The sequence below is a fragment of the Rattus norvegicus genome, chromosome 13, assembly GCF_021556685.1.
Source record: "Rattus norvegicus strain SHRSP/BbbUtx chromosome 13, alternate assembly SHRSP_T2T, whole genome shotgun sequence".
Lineage (NCBI taxonomy): Eukaryota > Metazoa > Chordata > Mammalia > Rodentia > Muridae > Rattus > Rattus norvegicus.
This window is the reverse complement of record NC_141546.1, coordinates 105,543,349-105,568,010: the sequence shown is the minus strand read 5'-3', so window position 1 is coordinate 105,568,010 and position 24,662 is coordinate 105,543,349. Positions and strand designations below refer to the sequence as shown.

The 24,662-nt window shown below is 42.3% G+C and overlaps 1 protein-coding gene across 1 annotated transcript in view; it reads left to right on the top strand.

The window, feature by feature from the left end:
- Ppp2r5a (protein phosphatase 2, regulatory subunit B', alpha) overlaps positions 1-24,662 on the top strand; it is a 44,395-nt gene continuing 19,733 nt past the window's right edge. The window contains exon 1 of the mRNA NM_001107891.1: positions 1-358. Coding sequence (NP_001101361.1) covers positions 178-358 — 181 coding nt within the window. The 5' untranslated portion in view covers positions 1-177. The remainder of the gene's footprint in view (positions 359-24,662) is intronic.

Genomic DNA, 24,662 nt, shown 5'->3' with positions numbered 1-24,662 from the left:
CGCGGCGCGGGGATGCGGCTGTGAGGCGCTGTCGGGTGAGGAGCAGCTTGCGGAGCGCGAGGGCGGCGCGGCCGGGGCCCGGGACGCAGGGGCGCAGGCTCGCCGTGCCCGTCCCCGTGCCCCGCCGATTTCCCGGGCCAGTCGCCTCGGCAGGCGCCGAGCGCCCGGGTCGCCGAGATGTCGTCGCCGTCGCCGCCCGCACCAGTTGCCTGCGCCGCCATCTCGGCCTCGGAGAAAGTGGACGGCTTCACCCGGAAATCGGTGCGCAAGGCGCAGAGGCAGAAGCGCTCTCAGGGCTCGTCGCAGTTCCGCAGCCAGGGCAGCCAGGCGGAGCTGCACCCCCTGCCCCAGCTCAAAGGTAACCCCAGCTGCCCCTGCTCCGCGCTCCCGGAGCAAGCCCCACTCCCCTTCCCACCTGCGCGCTTGCCCCACCTGCCCTGCCTTGGCGACTCCAGGGTCGCCAGGTACCTGCGTTCCCTTTCGTCGTCCAGTCCCCCTACTCCCTACTCCGCTGAGCCTCGGCTCTGGTTTTCTCCACGCTTAGCTAGTTCATCACTTTCTCTACTTGTCCCTCAGTCGCCACATCCAGGGTCCGAACAAACTGCTGCCGAGTTAGCTGGCCTGTAGGTTTAGCTATACAGAACTAGCTTGAAACCGGGACCAAGTGACACCTTACAGTCTCGTTAGACGTAAATGTTATTTCATAGAAGACCTCGATTGTCTTTGGAGAGGTTATGAAGGAATCGTGTTTCTTTGTAGTGCAACGGGAACTTGGTTCGCACGGCTGTGCTTCCAAGGACTTTTGTAAGGTTTTGTAAGTAAATTCAAATTGGTATCCGTGCCTAATGCCTCGCAGGAATGCTTGGCACCCCTTTTGGCTTACTTACTTTTCCCACCACGTTTGGGGACTTTTCACGAGTTGTTTACTGGTTCTGGCTTATTCTTTGAGAATTACTATCTTTTGATTTACTAATTTCACATCCTTGCCTTTTATGAGCTAGATGTCATTAGTGGAAACGATAATCACGTTCCTAGATATTTAAGAAATTCTTGTAACCTGATAGAAACCTAGAGAATGATTTACAAGGCCAAGAAATTAAAGACTCATGCCAAAATAGATAAATGATCAGCAGATTTTTCAATTCGTTTGACAAAGATCCAGCATCCCTTTCAAGGCCAATCTGGTTGTGATTTGTCTTTGAGTCTATGAATCCTCACTTAGTTTGGCAAGGAGTGTAAAGAAAACCCTAGATCAAATCAACAGTTGACCAGCAAGAGCTTGGAACCCCATTTAGACTCTACATCTGCCTCTAGGGGTGCTTCTGAATCAAGGACGTACCACAGGGTAGACTCACACGGACTTTGGAAAATAGTTTATGTTTGGTGTGTGCTGTCTCGTTTGTTGATTGATTGCCCTTTAACATGCCAGAATTGTTCAAACTGATACAGCACAGTCAGTGGAGTGCAGCCAGAGCCGAAAAGTAACCCTGTCCTACCTATTAGGATAGTGAATTGCTATTCAGAGGTTTAAGCTTTTATACTTAAATTAAAAAGTTATTTTATTCTTTGATTGGTTTTAATTAGTTTATCGTGTTAATTTTAGTTCAAAAGTCTCGATACTAGCATTTTTTCATATGTATTTAATTTGCTAACGTGGTTTTCTTCTTAGTGTTGTACTTCTTAGTTCCTCTGATCTAATAATTGAATTTTGAACATCTGGTTAGTCTCAAGAGATGCCTCTGTGATAGATTTTGCCTTTAAGACTGGCAAATTCACAGATCAGTAATCAGATTCAAAGTTACATGATATTTGATTGAAGATGTAGCAGGTATGGCCAATGTTTTCAGGTATAGAATTTGGTCGGTAGTTAAAAAAAAAAAAAAATTGAAACCCTAGGTTAATTTCAGGCATTTGCATGTATAGTGTTCCTCATAAGGTACTATTCATGATAAGCTGGTGCAGATTCAATTGAGGAAGTACAACGTTTTACTTGAAAATAAAACCCTCAGTAGGAAAAACAGCTTTAAATTCAGTTGTCAAAAGGCTTGAAAAGTGTTTTGGGTTTTTTGTTTGGTTGTTTGGTTGGTTTGGTTTGGTTTTTGTTGTTTTTTTTTTTTTTTTTTTTAATTTAGTTGTTTTACTTGGTACTTTGGCAGTGCCCTTGATACCACCGTGTGGTGAGCTTTTTCTGTCAGTAGTATTTTCCCCCATTTGTGGGCTTAACAAAAACAACAGCAGAAAACCCTTTCGTATGAGAGAGAATTTCTCTTACTGCTCTGAAATACAATCTTACGGTGGAGTGATTCAGATATCTGTGGGCATCCAAGATCTTTCACGTATTTTATATCAGCCAACCTGCTTGCTTTATACTTTGTCCACATGGATCTAAACTGGAAGGGTGCCAAGTCGTTTTCTTAAAAGCAGACAGTGAGTAAGGATTAACAAAACAATCCAACCTTTTCAGTTTATTTTCGCAGAATCCTGTAGGTGAGTGGGTTGCTTGATTTAAAAATAAATAGTAATTCCTCCGAGGGCCAGAAAATGAAACCAGGTTCAGTATGTGGGAATCACTGTTTCTGATCTGAAACTTACGTTCATGTAGGTTTTTCTGCCTAACACTTATATGGTAATGAACAATTAGGGGACTTGTTTAAAAAAGGTAGCCTTTCAGTGTGTTTAGCCTAATTTGGCTTAATTTCTGAAAGGATTGGCTTGGTAAAATAGCTGGTCCTTTCCGTGTACGTACAGCTTAGTATTTCAAATAATTATCTTTGAGAACAAAACAAGAGCACATGAACCAGTATTGTCCATGACAACTGGAACAGCCTAAAACTGTATCATTGACACTTGTTATGTGCCTTTTAACCTACTATGGTAATGCTATTAGGCTGCTATCTGACAGTCTGGGGCTCAGTGTATTTTCACAAATATCTTTTTTTGAGGTTTAAATGGGTTAGTTTCGGACCTGTGGTTATCTGGATGGTGCTTTGTCCGACTTTGGGACTCTGGTCAAATGCCAGTAGTTTTGCTGTAAACTCATTTTACATAAACTTGAAGTGGTATGGTTGAGAAAGTCTGGCCAGGAGAGGTAGTCAGGGTGGAAAGTTTTTTTATCTTCCTGGGTTATTTTCCTTATCTCCCTGGATTGGAGGGATTAAATGAAATAATTTAAGTGCCTGTAATAAAGCTAGCCTCCATTCTCTTGTGTTTGAAATACAGATTAAAATATTTTTAAATGTAGAATTATTAATAGTACTTAAATAAAAGCTTTTCCGGAACATTACTTTTAATTATGCGTATGAGGTGCATGGGTACTGTTGTCTGTAGAGCTCAGGGGTGGTGGATGCCCTGGAGCAGGATGCCCGGGAGCTGGATGCCCTGGAGCAGGCTGATCTTACAGATGGTTGTGAACAGCTCTAACTTAGGTGCTGGGAATCGAACTGCAGTCCTCTGGGAGTAGTACATACTTCTAACCTTCTAACCATCTATCCAGCCTGTAGTAATAATTTCTTACCAAAAAAAGGAAGTTTGTCATTATGGCTATACAGACACATTTCTCTTAATAAACAGCAAAGAACAGAAACTGATTTTGAGATCGAACTCTTCTTAAGGCAGAGTGGCTGGAAAGGTGGCTCACTGGTTAAGAGCACTGGCTCTTCTTCCAGAGGACCTAGGTTCTGATCACAACCTCTCTAACAACAGTTCCAGAGGATCCAAAGCCCTCCTCTGATCTGTGAGGACACCAGGCACACAAGTGGTTCACAGACGAACACCCATATACAAATAAATAAGCAAACAAACGACGAACAAATTTTTAAAAAGATGAAGTAAAAAACTTGGAAAATCATCCAGTTTCATTGTTGATCTCTGAAGACTGAGACCGGAACATTAATGCTGACTGAAGAAGTAGCTTGAAGTAGCCTTCTTAGAATTAGGGGGAAATGTATGCTCTTGTTTTGTTGAGGTATGTGGTCTTCTGAGTGAATTGTGACAGAATTTTTTTTTTAAGTTGTTTTGATTTGGGGAGGGGCACTCCTCCCCTTCTCCCCCCCCATTTAATGTTTAAGGTTCATGGATATTCACACAATACTTTGTAAATAGGGAAAATATAAAAGTTGAAACTCATCTGAGTAAGTTAAGAGAAATGCTTCAATGGGTTATAACATTTTAGTTATTTTGGGATTGTTTTCCGACTTGTCATATCCCATCTACAAGATATAATTAATTTTTTTTTACTATTTAAGAGTATACTTAGAAAAATTGCTAAATATTGTGTCTAGTACTTGTCTTCACATGAAGAAATCTTTTCTCCTTTAACGCTAACATCTTCAGAATATCTGTTTACGATCATATCCCCCTTATTTTTTCATCATCTTTCTTAAATTAATTTTGGACTATTTTTGGAAGCATCTAAACAAGTAAAGTGATAATCTAGGAAAACCTATCTAGCAAATTGGTGAGACCATTGGAGTAGAGTACTGGCCTGTAAATAGCAGATTTGAATTGTCTCCCTGCTTCAGTGATGACTCACAGTCGCTCCGGGCTAGCTGTTTAACCTCTATGAACTTTCGGTTTTTTCACCTGTCGGAATAATGTTCTCCTTGATAAAGGCACTGTGATGATTGCATTTAAGTTATTATTGCCCCTTTGAGTTTTAGAGTCAAAGGTTTAGCTACAAAATAATACATTTGGGGAATAATAGGTTTTTCTGCTTTGTTTTGTTTTTCAATTTGACTTTTAACATTGTAGCATATAGTGTAGAATCAATGTGTTGAGGACTCTGTGCTACATAGTATCGTCCTCCTTAGGCACTTGGAAAGCTTAAAAAAAAAAAACAGCTACACCTGGTCCACATTCCTCAGAGGCTGCTAATTGGTCTAAGGTGGAATCTAGGCAGGTTTATTTTTTAGAACGTCCACGGTGATCCTCAGGTGCAGTTAGGAGTGAGGGTCAAGCATCACTAATATAGTGTTAGGCATCTGCTGGATTAATTCATTAGCTGAAGCTTTGTCTTTCTCCGAGTCTCATGGTTCCTTATTCTCAGCCCATTAAACTTTCCTGCCCTCACTTAACCCTCTGGTATTTACAATTCACTCTCTTAACTCTGCTGCCCTCTATGGCTGGCTAATCGGTGCTGTTCTGTGTTTTCACAGGATGAGATGGTTCTGTTGTTTTCTATCTAAATGAAATCCCAGCTGTTGTCATTCAGTGCCAGATGATCGGGTTTTTGCTTGTTTGTTTTTGTTTTGTTGTTTTGAGCTGAGATTGAGTAGGCCACATTTCGGAACATGAGTTTGGTGTAGCTTTTAATATCATTTTTCGGGGTCACTGGTAATGATGCCAGTCACTTTGGAGTATCAAACTGTTGTCGCCTACCTGATGTCTTCTATTTGTTGAAGATCTTAGCCTAATATTTCTATGGTATAATAAGCAAAATGTAATAGTGACTGGCCCACACCCTTTCTTCTGCTACTAGAGTCAAGTATGAAACCATCCTGGTTTACATAGCAAATTCCACGCCAACCAAGGCTGCATAGTGGACCTATCTTTAAAAGACAAAGCAAGCAAAAGACTAGTGGGAAAGTGAATTGTTGAATTTAACTGTTTTGGGTCATGTCTTATATTTATTTTTTTAGCAAGTGTTTTATTCCAGAGAGTTTTTCATGTTGACGTTCAACTTAATCTTGACCATGTCTTTTTGTGAAAGGTAGCAGCGAGCCTCCAGAGCTGCTTTTAGTCCATAGTCCTAGTTTGTCTTTGGGCTTTCTGCTATCCACTCTGGATAGTATAACATTTGTTGATGTGCTGTGGGGTGAATGTTTAGTTGATGTGTAGTAGTTTGCTCTCCAGAATAAGATGGTAAATTTTATTTTGCAAAAGTAGATGTCATTTTTTTCATACCAAGTAATAAAATTCCCCTTGGTTGTCTTTTAGTCACCTACCTTCCTGCATTGATAGTGTTTTTTTCCAGACTTTTCAATATTGACTATGAGATCCATTCTTTTTTGTTTGCTTTGTGTTTTAACATATTTATGCCTAAAACAGTCAAGCTAAGTAAATGAATTCTGATTTCTTAGTACTTTGATCACAGTAAAGAGTAGGTAAGGCTCTGGCTTGGTCTAAAGTATGTGAGCTGCTGAAGTGAGCACAGGAAATGCCGGCTTAAAGCAAAGATACACCTGCCCCTGCATCTGACACAGTGTCACCCAACACTGATTGTTCTAGGAAAGCAGTCATGTACAGTTGTGTGGAAAAGTAACACAGGATTAACTCAGATATGGGCTTTTGTATTTAAAATTGGATAAACTGAAATAGTTTGTATTTGTAATTTACATTTTTTCTCTTTATTTTTTTGTGGTAAGATCCCACTGTGTATTCTGGACTGACCTTAGACTCACTATGTATAGTCCAGACTGACCTTGAACTCATGATTCTCTTTCCTCCCAAGGGATGGCATTACAGGCCTGCATGGTCTTACCCTGCTAGTTTATCTCTAAATTTGAGGCACAGTCTTAATTTATGAGGTGTCCTTTAAGAAAATAAAAAAAAACCAGACTTAAAATCTATAATTACTTTTAGAGCATTATTGCATGACAAAAAAAAAAAAAAAAAAGAAAGAAAGAAAAAGAAAAAAACCTAATTGCCAGAAGTTTGACATGACAGGCTGGGTTTGTGTAAAATAGACTCTACTTGTCTGAGCAGATAATTGAATAATAAGCAGTTTCAAGACTTTTATGTTTATCTTTTTTTTTTTAACTTTTTGCTGAAGGGATGTTTCTATGAGCTTTTTGGGTGAGTAATGAAAAAATTTTAAATCTTATTTTGATTCACACTTCTGTAAAGAACCTAGGTTTTATTTGGTCATCCCTGTCATTTGTAGTTTGCTGACTATGGTAGGTTTACATGATCTAAGAGAACCTGTTTCTAGCTTGGACACTGAGTGCAAGGGAGCCCTTGGTATCACACTTCACCTGGAATAGCTAAGCTAACTCACCTCGTCAGTTGAGCTCTCTCGGTACTGAACAGGAGGCCTCCGAAGTCATTCTCTTGAGCCTCCTTTGGGAATTGATTTCACTCCTATTCTAAATAAATAGCACTCTAGCCATTTCATCAGAGAGTCTCTGAAGAGAGAGGGGAGGTGGCTGCGTTTTGTGATGTCAGGAAATATGAGAGAGACACAGCCTAATTTTGTTGTAGAAGAAGAGGAAAAGGAAAACTTCCTGAGGAAAAACATCAGTTGAGACCTAAAAGCTAGAAGAGGCTAGTTAGGCAAAGATAGATGGGGTCAAAGACCTATCCCTGACAGTACGTTCAGGCCCACAGCTGAGCACAGCATATCTAAAGATTGCCAGCTTTGTGTGGTTAGAGAAGATGCTGGAGCACCAGTGAAGACCTTGGTTTTGCTTGATGTCCTATGTTAAAGAAAGAGTCAACAGGCATCATACTGCCTTTATACCTGACCATTGTGAGGAATGCAGGACATCTTCCTAAGTGAAGATGGAGTTATATCTCAGGCAGAGGACTTGGTGAAAGGAAGTCAAGAATGATACTGCTTTTCCTTGAGCAACGAGGTATATGGTAACAGTTTGTCAGTAGGAACCCAGGGTAGCCTCAGATGCAACAATCTTGCCTTACTTAGCCATCTGAGTGATTACAGGTGTGTACCACCTCACCCAGCAGAAAAAGCTTATTGAGAGACAAATCAAATTTGGGGGAAAATAACATTTCTGTGGTGGTGCCTGCGTGCGTCTGCCCACCCATCCTTCCTTCCTTCCTTCTGAGATAGGATCATACTGTAGTGCAGGCTGGCCTTAAACTCATGATGATCTGCTTCAGCGTTGCGAGTGCTGAAATTACAGGTATGAGCCACCATGCTAGGCTTTTAAAAGTAATCATTCTTTTGTGGGATAAGTTGAAGTACCTGTGGGAAACTGAAGTGAGGCTGACTGTTAGGACTTTAATTTGGGCCTAGAGCCGAGTACATGTGCCTGTGGTAGTAATTTGGGAGTTTTCAGCTTGTCCGTGGCATTCGTAGCAGTGGAAGTTGAAGCAGCGGCTCAGTAGAAATCTGTAGAGCGAGAAGAGGCCAGAGATTACCAACATCTAGAGACAAGAGAGACAGTGTGCATGGGCCCAAGGCGTCAAGGTAACAAGTCTTAATAGCTGGGTAGGTAGAGCGAAGCAGCCTGTGGTTTTGGCAGTCTTCCTGCCAGCATCCTTGGTTTTTAGGGGTATTTCAGAGGCTTGATAGACTTGAAGCAAGATACCTGTAGGTTAAAGGTTGCATGGAAATGGTGGAAATACAGCCAGTAAGTAAAGATAACTTTTAGAGATAGTTGGGGGGGGGATGTATTTGCACATGTGTGTATTTGTGTGTGTGTGTGTGTGTGTGTGTGTGTGTGTGTGTGTGTGTGTATGTATGGGCTTAGAGACATGGTTCAGTGGTTAAGATTATTGACCACTCTTGCAGAGGACCTGGGGTTCATATCCCAGCACTCACCCAGCAGCTAACAACAGTTCTTAACTCTAGTTCCAGAGGATCTGTCACACTCTTCTTAGCTTTCATAGGCACCAAGCATACATGTGGTGTACAGACATACATGCAGGTAAAACATCCATACATGTAGAAGAAAAAACTTAAGATATATATTGTGCTACAAAGAGTAGAATGGATTGTGACAGAACAGGGCATTAAACAAAGGGAAGGGCCAGCGTGTGTGTGTGTGTGTGTGTGTGTGTGTGTGTGTGTGTGTGTGTGGGGGAGAGAGAGAGAGAAAGAGAGAGAGAGAGAGAGAGAGAGAGAGAGAGAGAGAGTATGTGAGTCATGCTAGCTCCATCCAGAATGTCAGCTGCAGAAATGGGAGGAGGTTTGTCTGAAGTACCTATAGATAGGACGTGTTAATTGTTTGCAGTGGGCAGAGGTAGAAAGTGGAGGACATGTCATTTAAAGGTGTGTTTATCTGGACACTGGGTGCACAGCCCTGCTGAGGAGGATGCTGGTAAAGGAACCAAGAAGGGAGGGGGGGATCCCATTTTATTTTGTAAGCATTACATTTGAGATCCTTTTGAAAATACAGTTCTAAATATAAAAAAGACCTTTGGATCTTCCTTTGTTACACAGATTTCTCTGTGTGTGTGCACACTTGCGAGTGTGTTTGAAGGTCAGAGGACAAGCTGGATGGTTTGGTTCTCTCTACCATATACGTTCTCAGGATGGAATGCAGGTCATCAGATGTAGAGAGCCATCTCACCAGCATATATGTTTATGTATGTGCATGTGTATGGAACGGTGTCCTCTGAGCATTTCTGTGACTAGCAAGCATAATTGCATTTGTTCTTTTACCCTCGGTAGCTAAGACTCTGAGATTTGTTGGTGAAGGACTTGTCACAGTTGGATTTGCCAGCCACTATGGGTAGTGTCCTTGGTTTGTTTGTAGCCGGAGATGATGTGCTGGGAGAAGTACGTGAGTGAGTGAGTTGTCCGTCTGTGCCTTTACACAAAATGCCTTGGAATCTGACACCTGCATTTAGAGCCTGCAGGGTGCTTATCGAGTGAAATAATGAAGCAAAGGCTATTACTAAGTCCATTTAAAGAAAAACATTTTATAGCTGTGAAGAGACACGATGAACAAGGCAGTTCACAGAAGGACGAGTTTATCGGGAATTTACAGTTTCAGAGAATTAAAAGTTCATAACTGTAATGTCCGTGAGCATGGCAGCAGACAGGCTGGAGCAGGAGCTTAGAATTTGCCTCTTATATGTAAACAGGAGACAGACAGACAGACAGACAGACAGACAGACAGACAGACAGACAGAGGGGAGAGAGAACTATCTGGGAATAGCATGGGCTTTTGAAACTCAAAGGCCAAGAAACTCCAGTGACATAGTCCTTCAACAAGGCCATACCTCCATCCTTCTCAGATGGTTCCACCAGCTAGGGACCAGTAACCAGCACAGGAACTGCGCATATAGACCAACATTCTTACCGTTTCGTAGATAAAGAAACCAAGCCCTAGGCCAGGTTGTATTCTTCGCCGCTCACTTACAGTTCGATCTTCCCGGTTGGTTGCTGATTCCTTCTCTGTCGTGCTAAACTGAAGATGCACGCTCACTGCCTTAAAGTCAAACTGAGCACCTTCCTTGAGAGATTTCTGAGAAAGCTGCTGGCTTCTTAGCCGCAGGAGAAGGGGCCGTGGGTGAACGTGCACCACTGTTTCACTGCCTTTAAACGACCTAGCGTTTGCCTTGAATAGTAGAGATCATTTGCTCCATGATTGATAACAAGATGACTGCTAATGGTGCAGCACCCCGGCGACGCAGATCGGAGTCACCAGTCGCTCAGTCACTGCTGGTGGTAGCTTGAACGTGTCATCCCAGATGGTCAAGAACGGAGGCTTTACCCGTCTTTGAGATGCTGTGTAGGATATAAGAACTTTCTCACACTTTGGCAACGTTAGCCCAGCACTGTCTTTCCCACTGGTCCCCCGCTCTCTGAAAGCAGGAAATGAAGTGGTCCGAGATAACAGACTTGTGTGTGAACTTAATTAGGAAAATTCGCCAAACATCACTGATTTTAGTCTCCTCAGGTTTCTAGAGGAGATGAACCTGGACAATCGTGCAGCATCTCTTTAAGGAGTATTCCAGATACATTTGTTCCTGTAGAGAGCCTTAACCTGAATGTAAGGACGACTGGAGGAGCAGATGTGACAACGACATGCTCCTTTGTTAGTCTGACGTCCTGTCTCCTTCCTGGGGAAGTCTGGTCATCCAGAAGGAGAGGGGAAAACATCTGAGCTTTCCTTAGCCGCTCCAGCTCTGGGGCAGCCAGACATGGAGTTGGTGCTTGGTGTAGCTGAGAGCTGGTGTTTCTGTGATCACCTGGATAGCCCTGCACACACTTGGAAGCTTGTTTTTAGTTCTAGAGCAGTGACGACTATTTTAGGATGTAATACTCGGTGTGAGTCATAAATGAGCCTCCCTTTCATTGTTTTCTGAAATAAGCCCGTTGAAAGAGTACACAGTGAGAAAGATCATTCTTAACTACCTCGTTTCTTCATGTGGCTGTTTTTGTTTTGTGTTTGGTGACTCCCCTTTCAGAGCAGGCCTCGTGCTTTGCTGTCAGTGAGACCAGTGTAAGGGAAGGCTAGCCTGGTCACCTCATGCTTTTTTTTTTTTTTTTTTTTTTTTCCCCCCCGGAGCTGGGGACTGAACCCAGGGCCTTGAGTTTGCTAGGCAAGCACTGTACCACTGAGCTAAATCCCCAACCCTCACCTCATGCTTATATAATACTATAAACCACATGACCTTTCTGAAAGGAAAACAACGCTTTTTAGATGATTCTGAATAAATTACTTATTCCTAGAAATAGTGAGTTGGGTCCTTTGAAACCTTTCAGGTAAATTGCACATGCTAGGGTTGTGGAGATGGTTCAGCAGGCAAGTGACTGATGCCAGGCCCAGTGACCTGTGTCTGTAGCTGTCCTCCGATTCCCACTCCCACCCTGTGCCCCGAGAGCACACACTCAGTCTAACATAAGTAGATGCTAATAAGTAGATAAATAATCTCACATACCAAAAGGAAGCTTTCTTTTTAGAAGTCGTTATTTACTTATCCATATGTGCATCTCTATGCATGTGTGTGCCCTCACACAGGCATGCCTTGGCACGCGTGTGGAGGTCAAAGGGCAGCTTGTGAGAGTTGGCCCTTCGGCATCTAAGGATTCAATGCAGGTTGTCAGGCGGGCAGCAAGTGTCTTTACTTGCTGACCTATCTCTTCTGGCTCAGAGCGTGCTTGTTTGTTTGTTTGTAGTGTTGAAGATTGGATGAGAAGCAGAAACTACTGTGGGTAGCGTTTCTAAGAGCCTTGTTTTAAGAGTTTATACATAGATTTATTAGAAAATCTAGTAGTCCATCATTGCCCCAGGAAATATCCTCACAGAGCCAGCCTGTGGTGGCGAAGGAACTGGAGCGGGTGTAGTTGTGGTCCTTCCATACCTGTTGAAGAAGGCAATGTTCTCCGTAAGAGAGCGGCAGGTGTTTCTTTAGGGTTGTGTGGGCATTAACACAAGATAGTTTCCTCCCAGCATCACAGTGAGAGCCATAGTTTCCTCAGCCTTCTACTTCATGTGTAAAGATCTGCTTAACATTTCTGGTTCCTTAAAAGTCTCAATTCAAATGAGATTAAGGAGATGACCCAAGTTTTCCATGTGTCTCCCAGTGACAGTTTTCAGCAGCAGTTTATTCATTTCCACGGCCAGGACTCTGTATAACATAACTAACTCATCCTTGTTCCCTGTTCTCACTGCTCGATTGGAAGTGAGGTCATCTGTGATTAGCTTCTCCTCCTCTCCTCCTTTCTCTGCCTCTCCCCTCCTCTCTTCCCTTTCTTGACTAGGTTATGCAGCCCAGGGTAGCCTGGAGCTCTCAGTTCTCCTGCCTAAGCCGTCAAAATACTGAGATTATAGGCACCTTCTAGCTAATAGTTAATATTTTGGAAGAAGAACTAACCTGTGTCCTTTAATTTTTCTAAATAGTAGTTATGGATACAGTTATATTTGAATGGTAATTAAAGCTGCTGTTAAGTTTAGGCAGTACTGCAGTGGTTTCCCTTAATAGTCCTTTATATATTAAGATATCAGACTGATAGTGTGCTGTTGACATTTCCTCGGGTGTGCTGTCTATACTTTCTTGGTTTTCAGTTGTAACGAAATCACAGACTCTTAACTCAGTCATAGTAATAGTGCTGAGTCATTTGTTAATAGATAAATAATCCCATTGCTTCCTTACTAAAGCCTGATCCTTAGTTTTAGATAAAAACTAGTTTAGGCTCTCAGTTATAACGTTCTCCGATATTGCCTAAAAGCTGCATGTCCTATATCTTGTGTCAGTCTCTTAAATTAGAATTCTGGACCACGTCCTCTGCATGCCTCCGAATGGTAGTTGGGTTGCTATGATACTGTGCTCATTCTGTTATTTGTAGCATGAATCTTATATGAGATGTTACTTTAGAATTCAAATAAATGAGCAGCAGTAACTGGGGATTATAAAATCATCTTATTGCAAATTATGCCTGCCCCTTTAAATATTTGTTACTAGGCACAGCACTAGCAAATGAGAGAGTTGAAAAACTTGATTGTGCTTGGGTTTTCACACTGGCTTTGGTGAAGGTGGTGAAGAAGAGGACAGCTTTAAGATGGGCTGTTCACACATCAGTGTTCCCTCTCCATCTGGCCGCAGCCATCATGAGAGACAAGACGTGTGCACACAAACACATCCAGGAGCCGTGGAAGAGGTAGCACTTTCTTCTCTGCCCACTGCTGGCCAGACCAGCGGCTCTGTGCTGCACAGGGCTTCCCATCCCACCCAGCCCGATAAAGCTCACAGACGGGTACAAGGCCAAGCAAGCTTATGTCATGTACAGGGTTTGCACAGTTCCTAAGGGTGTAACTTAGGCAGATCTGTCCAGGGTAACAAGCCAGCTTGTCTGAAGTCTTCAGTCTGTTGCCAAGGAGAGAGCTGGATGCCACTATGGGGCTTGGAGAGGCCTGAATTCTTTTTTTTTTTTTTTAAGACCTAATTTATTCTATATATGAGTATACTGTTGCTATCTTCAGACACACCAGAAGAGGGCATCAGATATCACTATGAATGGTTGTGAGCCACCATGTGGTCGCTGGGAATTGAACTCAGGACCTCAGGAAGAGCAGTCAGTGCTCTTAACCACTAAGCCATCTCTCCAGCGAAGTCCTGAATCCTTACTGGGCTGGTGAAAAGTCCACACACAAATCCTTTGAGGTTGTCCTCATTGTCCTCATTGATCTGTTCCACAAACCTATCAGGAGAAATCCTGACACCCAGTGGATCAGCAGACTAGTCCGGAAGCACAGGGGGATGGGTGGGCTGGTATCTGTAGGATGCAATTGCTGTGGCCTTGGAAAGGGCCACAAGTCCTACCACACCTTTGGTGGCTCTGGCCATGCAGCCTGGAGAAGGTGCAGTACTGTCCAGCTCTAGCACGGTGTTATTACTGGTGACAGGCGCACTGCCTGTGAGAGTCCATGCAACAAGCAGTTTACAACGGGGAACAACAGTCATCTTCGCCGTCATATTATACAGTAGGGCCAAATCGCACCACTCCAGCATTTTATTTTATTGTATTTGGCTTTGGTTTTATGAGCCAGGGTCTTACTATTTGCTCTGGTTGTTCTGGAACTCACTCTGTAGACCAGGCTGGCCTTGGACTCTGAGATCCACCTGCTGCCTCCCGAGTACTGGGACTAAAGGCGTGCACCACACCCGTCTTCGCTGTAGCAATTTCTAACAGTTTGACAAACTGTTCTACAAACCAGTCCTATGTAGCCATGTTCGTTTTTATCATATCTTTAATTTCTTTGTTGATTTGGAGTTCTCATGAGTCCTTACAAAATTTTACTGAATATAATTTAGTATTATAAACTATAAATGCTTTATAAAGATAAAAGAAGGGGATCTAAGCATGTGTTCTATATGTGTTGTGATGGGGTGAAATTTATGACTTCATCAAGGACAGTGGTCTTTAAACTGTTACTGTCTCTTAGTAATGTCAGGCATTTGATAGGAAAGTATTTGGACTGGACTACATTTAATTTTATTTTTTATTTTAATTTTTTATTTTATTTTTCTTGGATATTCTATGTATTTACATTTCAAATGTTATCCCCTTTCCCGCTGTTCTCTACCCCTCCCCCTATTTCTATGAGGATGGTCCCACTCCCACCCCAACTCCCCTACATTGGGGGGGAGACAAGCCCTCACAGGACCAAGGGCTTTTATGTGTACTCATTGGTCGGTGGTTCAGTCCCTGGGAGCTCTGGTGGGGTCTGGTTGTGGACTACATTTTAAAAACAGCCTTATTATGAAAACAATACAGGGCTGAAGCTCAGTTGGTAGGAGTGCTTTCCTCATATGTGCGACCTAGGTTCACATAACCAGGGCGGCATAGAACAGATTGCTGCTGGTGCAGTGTGCTTGAAATCTCAGTACCTAAAGGTTAAAGGTAGGAAGGTCAGGAGTTCAAGGTCTTCCTTGCCAACACAAGATATTTGAGGCCAGCTTGGGATACACGATTCTCACATCATATAACCTGCCCATTTCCACAGTTGAGCAGGCTTTAATACATGCAAAGATGTGTGCCACCATCAGTCACAGAGGTGTGCCACCATCAGTCACAGAGGTGTGCCAACATCAGCCACAGAGGTCACAGGTGTGTGCCACCATCAGTCACAGAGGTGTGCCATCATCAGTCATAGAAGTGTGCCACCATCAGTCAGCTTATTTTCATTATTTTCATCACCTGGGCTTTTATCTGAGAATGTCTTCATTTTTAAAATAGCTTTGTTGGGTATAGGAGTTTTGGTCCAGTGTTTTGAGACTTTGAATGTGATTCTATACTCTGGCCTCTGTTTTCTTGGTTGAGAATTCAGCCATTAATCTTAGCTCCTGTAAATAATTGTTGTTTTTTTGTTTTGTTTTGTTTTGTTTTAACATTAATTTTATGAACGTGAGTACACTGTTGCTCTCCTCAGACACACCAGAAGAGGGCATCAGATCCCATTACAGATGGTTTATGAACCTCCATGTGGTGCTGAGAATTGAACTCTGGAAGAGCAGTCAGTGCTCTTAATCACTGAACCATCTCTCCAGCCAAAAGTAATTGTTTTTATCTTGGGCTTTTCAAGATTTTGTCCTTGTCTCACTCTAAGAACTTTGACTGCACCGAGTCTGTAGTTTATGGGTCTCCTGGATTTTATCGTTCCTTTGGGTTTTTCTGTTTACATTTGTTTGCTGCATGTATGTACGGGCAGTGTGTGGGTGTTTGCTGCATGTATGTACGGGCAGTATGTGGTGTTACCACAGAGTAACTTCAGAAGCTCGCTTGTTCTCTGCACTATGTGGATTCTAGCTTGACAACAAGCACGTTACTGGGTGAGCCATCTTGCTGGCCTGAAATGATCTCAGATTTTTTTCTGCTCTTTTTATCTCTCCTTCTGGACTTCCATTATGAATATTTTAGTATAATGATAGTATTCTATAGAGCACTGTTCATTTTCTTCCATTTTTATAAATTAGATTCATTTGTTTTATTTTATATGTGAATGTTTTTTCTGTATCTTACATGCTGCACCCTGTGTGTTTGGAGCCAGTGGAGGTTAAAAGCCCGTTGGATTCCCTGAAACTGGAGTAATCCATGTGGTTACTGGACTTGAACACAAATTTTTCATTTTGTTAGACTACTCAAATCTATGATCTCCATTGGTTCTCTTTATTGGTATTTTTCTTTATCTCCATTTAACGTGACATTGTCATGACACTTTTTTTTTTTTAAGATTTATCTATTTATTATATATAAGTACTGTAGCTGTCTTCAGACACACCAGAGGAGGACATCAGATCCCATTACAGATGGTTGTGAGCCACCATGTGGTTGCTGGGAATTGAACTCAGGACCTCTGGAAGAGCAGTCAGTGCTCTTAACCACTGAGCTATCTCTCCAGCCCAACACTTTTCTTTAATCATGGTTCCCTTAGAATAATGGCTGCTTGGAAATCATATTCTGTTAGACCTAGTGTGAACTCTCATGAGCAATGAAGTTATGCTGTGCCCTCTTCTCCCCTTCTTGTTAATCTGTGGGCTGTACTTGTCCAGACAGAGGGGTAGGGATGGAAGTAGGAAGGATGTGGACATGACTTTCATACCAAAAGGCTCCTCCAAGCTGTTCCCTTTTACAGTTCTCTTCTGACAATAAGTCAGCCTATGGCGTCCTTGGTGAATCTGGAAATCTCCATCCTTCCCTTCCTTCATAGCCCCTGCTATTTCTGAGAGCACTTGTGAATAGAGTAGAACTAAAGGTTTCTTTGGGAAAGAAGAACTAGCTTTTATGTTCAGGTAATAGTAGCCTAAGGTCTTTTCAGCTTGCATACAATGCTAGGGGTAGGGTGATTGGGGCCACATACTTAGTGGTGCTGCCCCAAAGCACAGTCTCTGTGGTAGAGTGGAGTAGGAAGGGAACCCTCACCTCTCTGCTCCAGCAGGATAGAAGTTCCAGTGTCTATTGGTGCCCGAGGAAGGCTGTCAGGAAGATTGAAGAGGGAGCCTCTGGTTCTTGGAATAGAATCCCTGCCTAGTTGGACAAAGGGAAAAGCAGCTGTCTTTGTTTAGGTTCCGCTTACTGAATTTCCATAAATTATTTGTGGCATGGGGCTCAAACCCAAAGCCTTGTTCATACTAGGTGAGTGTTTTTCCACTGGGCTATTGGTGCCCCAAGTTTTCACAGATATTCTTAGATAGGTGTTCCTCACTGACTGTTTGCCCTGGGGTCTGTTCATAGAGTCTTCAACTGATGCTATATTGTTTATTTTAAAACTTACTTTATTTTATTTATTTAGAAAAGGGGTCTTTCTTTGTAGCCCTGCCTATTGTGGATCTGTATGTAGACTATATGTAGACCTGGTTAGCCTTGAACTTTTGGTAATCTTCCTGCTCTGCCTCTCAAATGCTGGAGCACAGGCAGGTACCACCATACTTGGCTACACAGTTATTTTTAAACTGAACTTTTGGGAAGCAGATAGATCTCAGGAATTCTTACCTCGTCTTCTTGGAAGCTAGTCTTTGACTTGACTACAGTTTTAACTTGTTTTATAGTAATAACTAGTACATTTTATTTAGGGTATCATAGTTTCCAGGTACAAAGTTACACACTTATATTTGAAGTCTTAGAGGATATGGAAAAATTCCTTGAAGTAACTAGCTTTCTAAAACCAACATAAGAAACAAAAATTTCAGTTGGTGTGTGTCTATATGATTGAGTCTAAATTAAGAAAACATTACTAGAAAATAAAATTGCAGAGCAATGTCTCTTATGAACATAAACTGAAAAATCTTTAGTAAAATATTGGCAGATTAGAATTCTAAAATATATGGGTAGAAATAATGTATACTGACCGTGTAAGATTCATGTCAGGGATATAAGCCTATCTTTGTTTTGTTTTTTGACTAGCAATCATTTCTTGACCTTTTGCCCAAGTTCTAATGAAAGCATGACTAATTTTGGTTCTTGACAAAGATATAAAGAATAGGGATTAGGGGCTGGGGATTTAGCTCAGTGGTAGAGCGCTTACCTAGGAAGTGCAAGGCCCTGGGTTCGGTCCCCAGCTCCGAAAAAAAGAACCAAAAAAAAAAAAAAAAAAAAAGAATAGGGATTGAAGAAAAGACTGCCTTCTTAGCAACAGAGCCAGAAAAACTGGATTCCACATATAGAAGAATGGGACCTGATCCATGTCCACCACCCTGCACTGTGGTCAGCTTGGGATGCATCAGAGGCCTTCAGGTAGTAGGACTGGACCTTCCTTACACTGCTGGAAGTAAGCGCTCAGACAGATCATAGGCCAGGGCATGTCGGAAGGATCCCAACAGCCCAGGAAATAATCCTGAGAATTGGCATAACTGGAATTACACAAAAGTAAGCGTCTCTACAGTAAAGGAAACAATCGCAGAGACAGCTTACTGAATGGGGAGAAATAAATCTTGACCATCTACTCATCAGACCGGAGATTTGTCCAAATGTGTAAAGAGAGCAGCAAATATTAAACATACAGAAATCATACAATTAATAAGTGGACGAGTGGCCAAGTAGATAGTTCTCAGTAGAAGAAATAAAATGGCCAATAGTACTTTAAAAGTGTTCGATATCCTTAGCCAGTAGGAAAAAGCAAGTTAAAACTGTTTTGAGAGCCCATCTCACCCCTGCCAGGTTGGCTGTTAAGAAAGCATATGGCAGCAAATGCTAGCAAGGCTTTGGGAAAGGGGTCCTTATTCACTGCTGGAGGGAAATGTGCAGCCACTATGGAAACCAGTGTGGAAGTTTCTCAAATAAATAAAAATAGAACTACCTATAACCCAGCTAATCCACTCTTGGTCTGTACCCAAAAGACTCTTAACTCAGAGATGACTTACACACCTGTGTTTATTGCTGCTACACTGTTCACAATAACCAAAAAATGAAACCAGCCTAGATGTCTATCAAACAAAGAACACAGTGCATGTATACAGTGGAATTTTATTCACCTTGCGTTAGGGTTCTCTAAAGGAACAGAACTGATAGAATGAATCTGTATTAAAAGGGAATTTATCAGAGTGGCTTACAGGCTGTGGTTCAGCTAGTCCAACAATGGTTGTTTCTTGAAGGAAAGGCCAAGAATTTGGTAGTTGTATCCACAAGGCTGACTTTTAGTTAGTGTTGGAGTCCTGAAGAAGTAAGTTGTTTTGTTTGTTTGTATGTATGTATGTATGTATGTGTGTGTGTATGTATGAGTGTGTATGTATATATGTATGTATGAATGAATGTATGTATGTGTGTTTGTATATATCTATGTATGAATGTATGTATGTATGTGTATATGTATGAGTGTGTATGTATGTATGAATGTATGTATGTGTGTATGTATGAATGTATGTATGTGTGTATGTATATATGTATGTATATATGTGTGTATGTATATACGTATGTATGTGTGTATGTGTGTGTGTATGTATGTGTGTATGAATGTATGTATGTATGTGTGTATGTATATATGTATGTGTGTATGTATATATGTTTGTATGTCTGTATGTGTATATGTGTGTATGGATATATGTATGTATGTGTGTATGTGTGTATGTGTGTATGTATGTATGTATGTATGTATGTGTGTAATGCCTCAGCAACAGGATAGGTGAACTTGACAACTAGAGTGAGGGCAAGCAGACAAAAAGCAAAAACTTCCTTCCATGTACTTGGTGGTGGTATACAACCAGAGGCTGTGGCCTAGATTTGGGTTACCTGCGATGAACCAGTCAAGAAAAGTCCCTCATAGGAGTGTCTAGTCACTTGGGATTTAATTGATTCGATTAATATTGACAATCAAGATTAGCCACATATAGCTATAAAGAGAAAGTGAAGCTGTGACACGTACAAGAGAAAGACAGACAGACTGACTGAAATCATTAAGAGAAGTGTCAAGTGCCAAAAGTCAACAAGCACCTGCTTTACTCTTATGCAGAGCCCAGATTTAGGGGCTGGGGGAAGAGAAAAGGTCATGAAACTAGGAGAGATCATGAAAGGGGAGAGAAATCTTAGAGGTGCGGTAAAATGAGGGTGATTGGATACATGACAGATACACGTGACATGAAAGTAGCGGAGGACACTGCCTGGGCTGTTCCTGGTTTCTTATTTGTCTAGAGCAGCGGCTCCCAGCTCTCCGCCTTCCTCATGTACCTTTGATACAGTCCTCATGTTGTGCTGACTCCCAACCATCAGATTATTTTTGTTGCTACTTCATAACTGTGATTTTGCTGTTTTCCTGTGGTCTTAGATGGAAGGACCATTTGACCCTGAAGAGGTTGAGACACACAAGTTGAGAGCCATTGTTATAGCCACTGTTATAAAGGAGCGTCGGAAGCCATCGATGGCTTCATTCCCTTTGCATTCCAGGTGGCTTAACCTCAGCTTCATTACCAATTCACTTTATCGACGTTGGTCTGCCTAAAATGGATCTTTTAGTCTTTTTATTTGAAGAGAACTAGTATTTTTATTCGGGGGCAGGCACTTCTCTTCTGTTCCCCGGCTCCTGATATTGTAGCATTTTACATATTGTAGAATGGTATGTCTTTTGTTAGGGTTTTACTGCTGTGAACAGACACCATGACCAAGGCAGCTCTTATAAGGACAGCATTTAATTGGGGCTGGCTTACAGGTTCAGAGGTTCAGTCCATCATCATCAAGGAGGGAGCATGGCAGCATCCAGGCAGGCGTGGTGCAGGAGGAGCTGAGAGTTCTACATCTTCATCTGAAGGCAAGCAGGAGTAGACTGGCTTCCAGGCAGGTAGGGTGAGGGTCTTAAAGCCTATGCCCACAGTGACACAGCTACTCTAACAGGGCCACACCTCCTAATTGTGCCCCTCCTTGGGCTGAGTATATACAAACAGTCACATGGCATCTTTCAATCTTTTAAACTACAGACTAGCATGAAGCATGCCTTGCTTTACAACTGAGGACCCAAAACACAGTGCGGTGGAATAATACGGTCATGTGGTATCTACAGTCACGTGGTATCTGCTGTGTTTGCCTCACTCTAGTCGTGTCCATCAGAATGGTTACCAGTGTCCAGTTGGTTTCAATCCACACTTTGAAAAACAGTGTCTTCCAGCAGTGCTTTTAGACTGTGAGCCAGGTCCATCTCAAGTTGGGGGGCTGGGGCAGAGTGGGGGCGGTGTGACCCAGAAGAGTTTAGGAAACACCTAACAGGGATTTGGGAGAGTGTTTGAAGGTGTGTAATGGATCTCCAGAGAGGAAACTCCTCATTCCTCCAGAACTGTCTTGGTCTTGCCTGCTTGTCAGGGACTTTTATTTTTAACAGTGGTGAAGTCTTTAGCGAAATACAATTTCAATCATAATAAGATGGGAAAGTTACATGCATTTTAAAAACCCATATTCCAGCCAAGTTTAAATTAATTATGTATTTTGCAAAGGCACAGCACATGTGTTTCTTTTATAGCTCGCTCCTTGATTGTGCAGTTTCTCCTGTACTGTTCCTAATGGTTAGTAATGGTTCCCAGGGGAGTCCTTTAGAGTAACCTTAGCTCTGAGGATGTCACACGGTTTGGTGTTACAGGTCATATAATATTCTTCCCCAGCCAACATAAAAACACTGAGGCATTGAAAATTGTTGACTGTGCTGTACACATAATAGTTCTGAGTCGCTCTTACTTGGAGGAGATCAAAGTCTACTGCAGGCTTTTGTAGGATTGGCTGTGTGGTATCAGTTAGACCCACCTTCTGAAGTTTCCATTATCCACCAAAGTGCCAACAACCAGCCGGGAACCAAGGGTTCATCTCAGGGGCTTGTGGGAAACATTGTATTTTCCCAGAACACTGCCTGAAATAGATAAATGGCATTATAATAGGTAAATAGAGGCTAGCCTTTAAGTCTTAGGAATCCTCCTACCTCTGCCTCCAGGGATTAAAAGAATGAGCCACTACTAGCTAAGGCATTGAGTGAGAGACATGGCCTTACAGACAGGAAGAAAACTGCTGTCCCGTGTGTCGGTGGGAGCGAGGGAAGAGAGAGCAGGACTTGCCAGTGGATGGTGATCACGTGGTGATCACATGTGCAAGTGGGTAAAGCCTAAATTCGTTCATTTCAGCATCAGGGAAGAAAATGCTCAAAAATATCTTAAGATGCTGTTAGAACTGAGTCAGCTTCTAAAGACGGCACCTATTATCCCCAAATCATCATTATAATGGGATCTAATTACAGTAAAGATGCAGTACAAGGGCTGGCTCGGCTCAGAGGTAGAGGACCAGTTTCACATGTGTGAATCCTGTGTTCAGGCCCCAGTGACACACACAGAAGACTACGATGGATGCAGACGTGCTGTCTATTTGAGTAAAGATAAAGCTATATTTGAAGGATACAGGTATTTTTTTTTAAATAAATGAGTAACTGCAAGAACTATGAGGATTTTCTCTACCAGTTAACAAAGGGTTCTTAGTAAGACAGTCACCATCATCTTTGTAACTTTGTAACACATATGCATTCCGAAAAGCTTAGCATTGTTAGAGTTTATAAAAAGCAAAGATGTTTTATCTCCTAGATTTTTTAAACTAATGAACTTGGTACCAGTGTTAGGGAATGGCATTTATTAATTGAAGTTAAATATTTAACAGAAAACTCCAAAGGATTTTAGAAAAAGTCGTTCAGATGTGACTGCCTTAGCAGAGGTGAGCAGACTCCACTACTGAACACCACTGGTGTTTGGGGCCAAGCAAGGGGAGTCAGCCTGACTGCTGGCTGTGTGTGTCAGGGCTGTCTCGTTCTCTCCACAGTGTATGAAGTCTCATTCCAGAGCTCAGGCAACTCTTATCCGCAGATTTAATGATCCTTTAAGAAACGTTTAGATATGTCCACTTCAGAGTAGCTCCAGAAAAGGTGATTAAATTAAAAACAAAAAACTTGACAGTAATAAGACTGCTGGGGCTGGGTGGGCGTGGTGACGGGTCTCATAATTCCTGCACTAGAGAGGCAGAGGCTACAAAGTAACATTTGTTACCCCTGCTCCTACCCCAGCCCCCAAAGAAAAAAGTCCACTAAAGAGTGGAACAATGGGAGGGAAAAAAAAAAAAAAAAAAAGACTGCTATGCGGGGCTCGAGACCCCATATGTACAACAATGCCAAGCAACCAGAGCTTCCAGGGACTAAGCCACTACCTAAAGACTATACATGGACTGACCCTGGACTCTGACCTCATAGGTAGCATTGAATATCCTAGTAAGAGCACCAGTGGAAGGGGAAGCCCTGGGTCCTGCTAAGACTGAACCCCCAGTGAACTAGACTGAGGGCGGCAATGGGGGGAGGGTTGGGAGGGGAACACCCATAAGGAAGGGGAGGGGGGAGGGGGATGTTTGCCCGGAAACCAAAGAATTATTATTAAGTATTAAATAAATTAAAAAAAAAAAAAAGAATGCTATGCGCTGACACTCAGCTTCACATCAGAGACCCAGGCTGGCCCCGGTTCAGAGCAGGAGACGATTATCTGTGGTTGTAGAGCTGTCTTAGAAGCTCAGTGGCTCGGCCTCAGATGTCTGTTACAGCACATTCGAATTTATTTTGTAATTTTTATCATTCCCTCCAGAAGTCATGTGAATTATGCTGGTCTTTATAACATCTACACTTTGCTATAATAAAGAAAGGGGGAACTGGGGAGATGGTTCAAGATGGGCCATGAAGTTGTGAGAACCTGAGTTGAATTTCCAGTACTCACACAGAAGCCTACAGTCCCAACGCTGAGGAGATGCAGAGACAGGAGGTCCCTGGAGCTTGCTGGCCATACAGCTGGACAGCTTGGCAAATCTAGGCTCGCTCACATATGCACGTCCACACCCACTCATGGGAACACAAAATCCACTACATACATCCTCACACACATGCAGACACATCCATACATGGGGACATATAAACCCCCCCCCTACATGTACATGCACACACATGTACAGACACCTACTTGCAGATGCCTGTGGTGAGATTTTAATCTCTTTGCAGATCCTTTTTGTATCGTTATATAAAATAAGAGCTGGTTTTCGATGGGGAAGTGATTTTACATCTATGAGCCTAAGTATCAGGTTTTACCTCTCTGATCTTAGAAATGTAACCTCAGTCGTTCAGGAGACTTAGATGAGTGAGCTACTAGAAGGTCCCTATGGATAGATTTGAAAGCCCAGAGTTTAAATGTAATTTTTTTATGCTAAGAACAAAACGCTATAATACATCTGTTAGGATCAGCATAAACCTTGCTTTTGTAACAAGCAGAAGGCAAATATTCATTGAGTGTCTTTTATGTGTCAGGCTCTATGCGGGGCATTCTAGGGAAGAGGGACACAGTAAGCATGACGTAATACTCGGTTCCTGCTTTGAGAGACCTCTCATAGATTAGGAGTATTAGAAATACAGGATATAGGGGTTGGGGATTTAGCTCAGTGGTAGAGCGCTTGCCTAGCAAGCACAAGGCCCTGGGTTCAGTCCCCAGCTCTGAAAAAAAGAAAAGAAAAAAAAAATACAGGATATAATTACCATATGATACAAGAAACACTG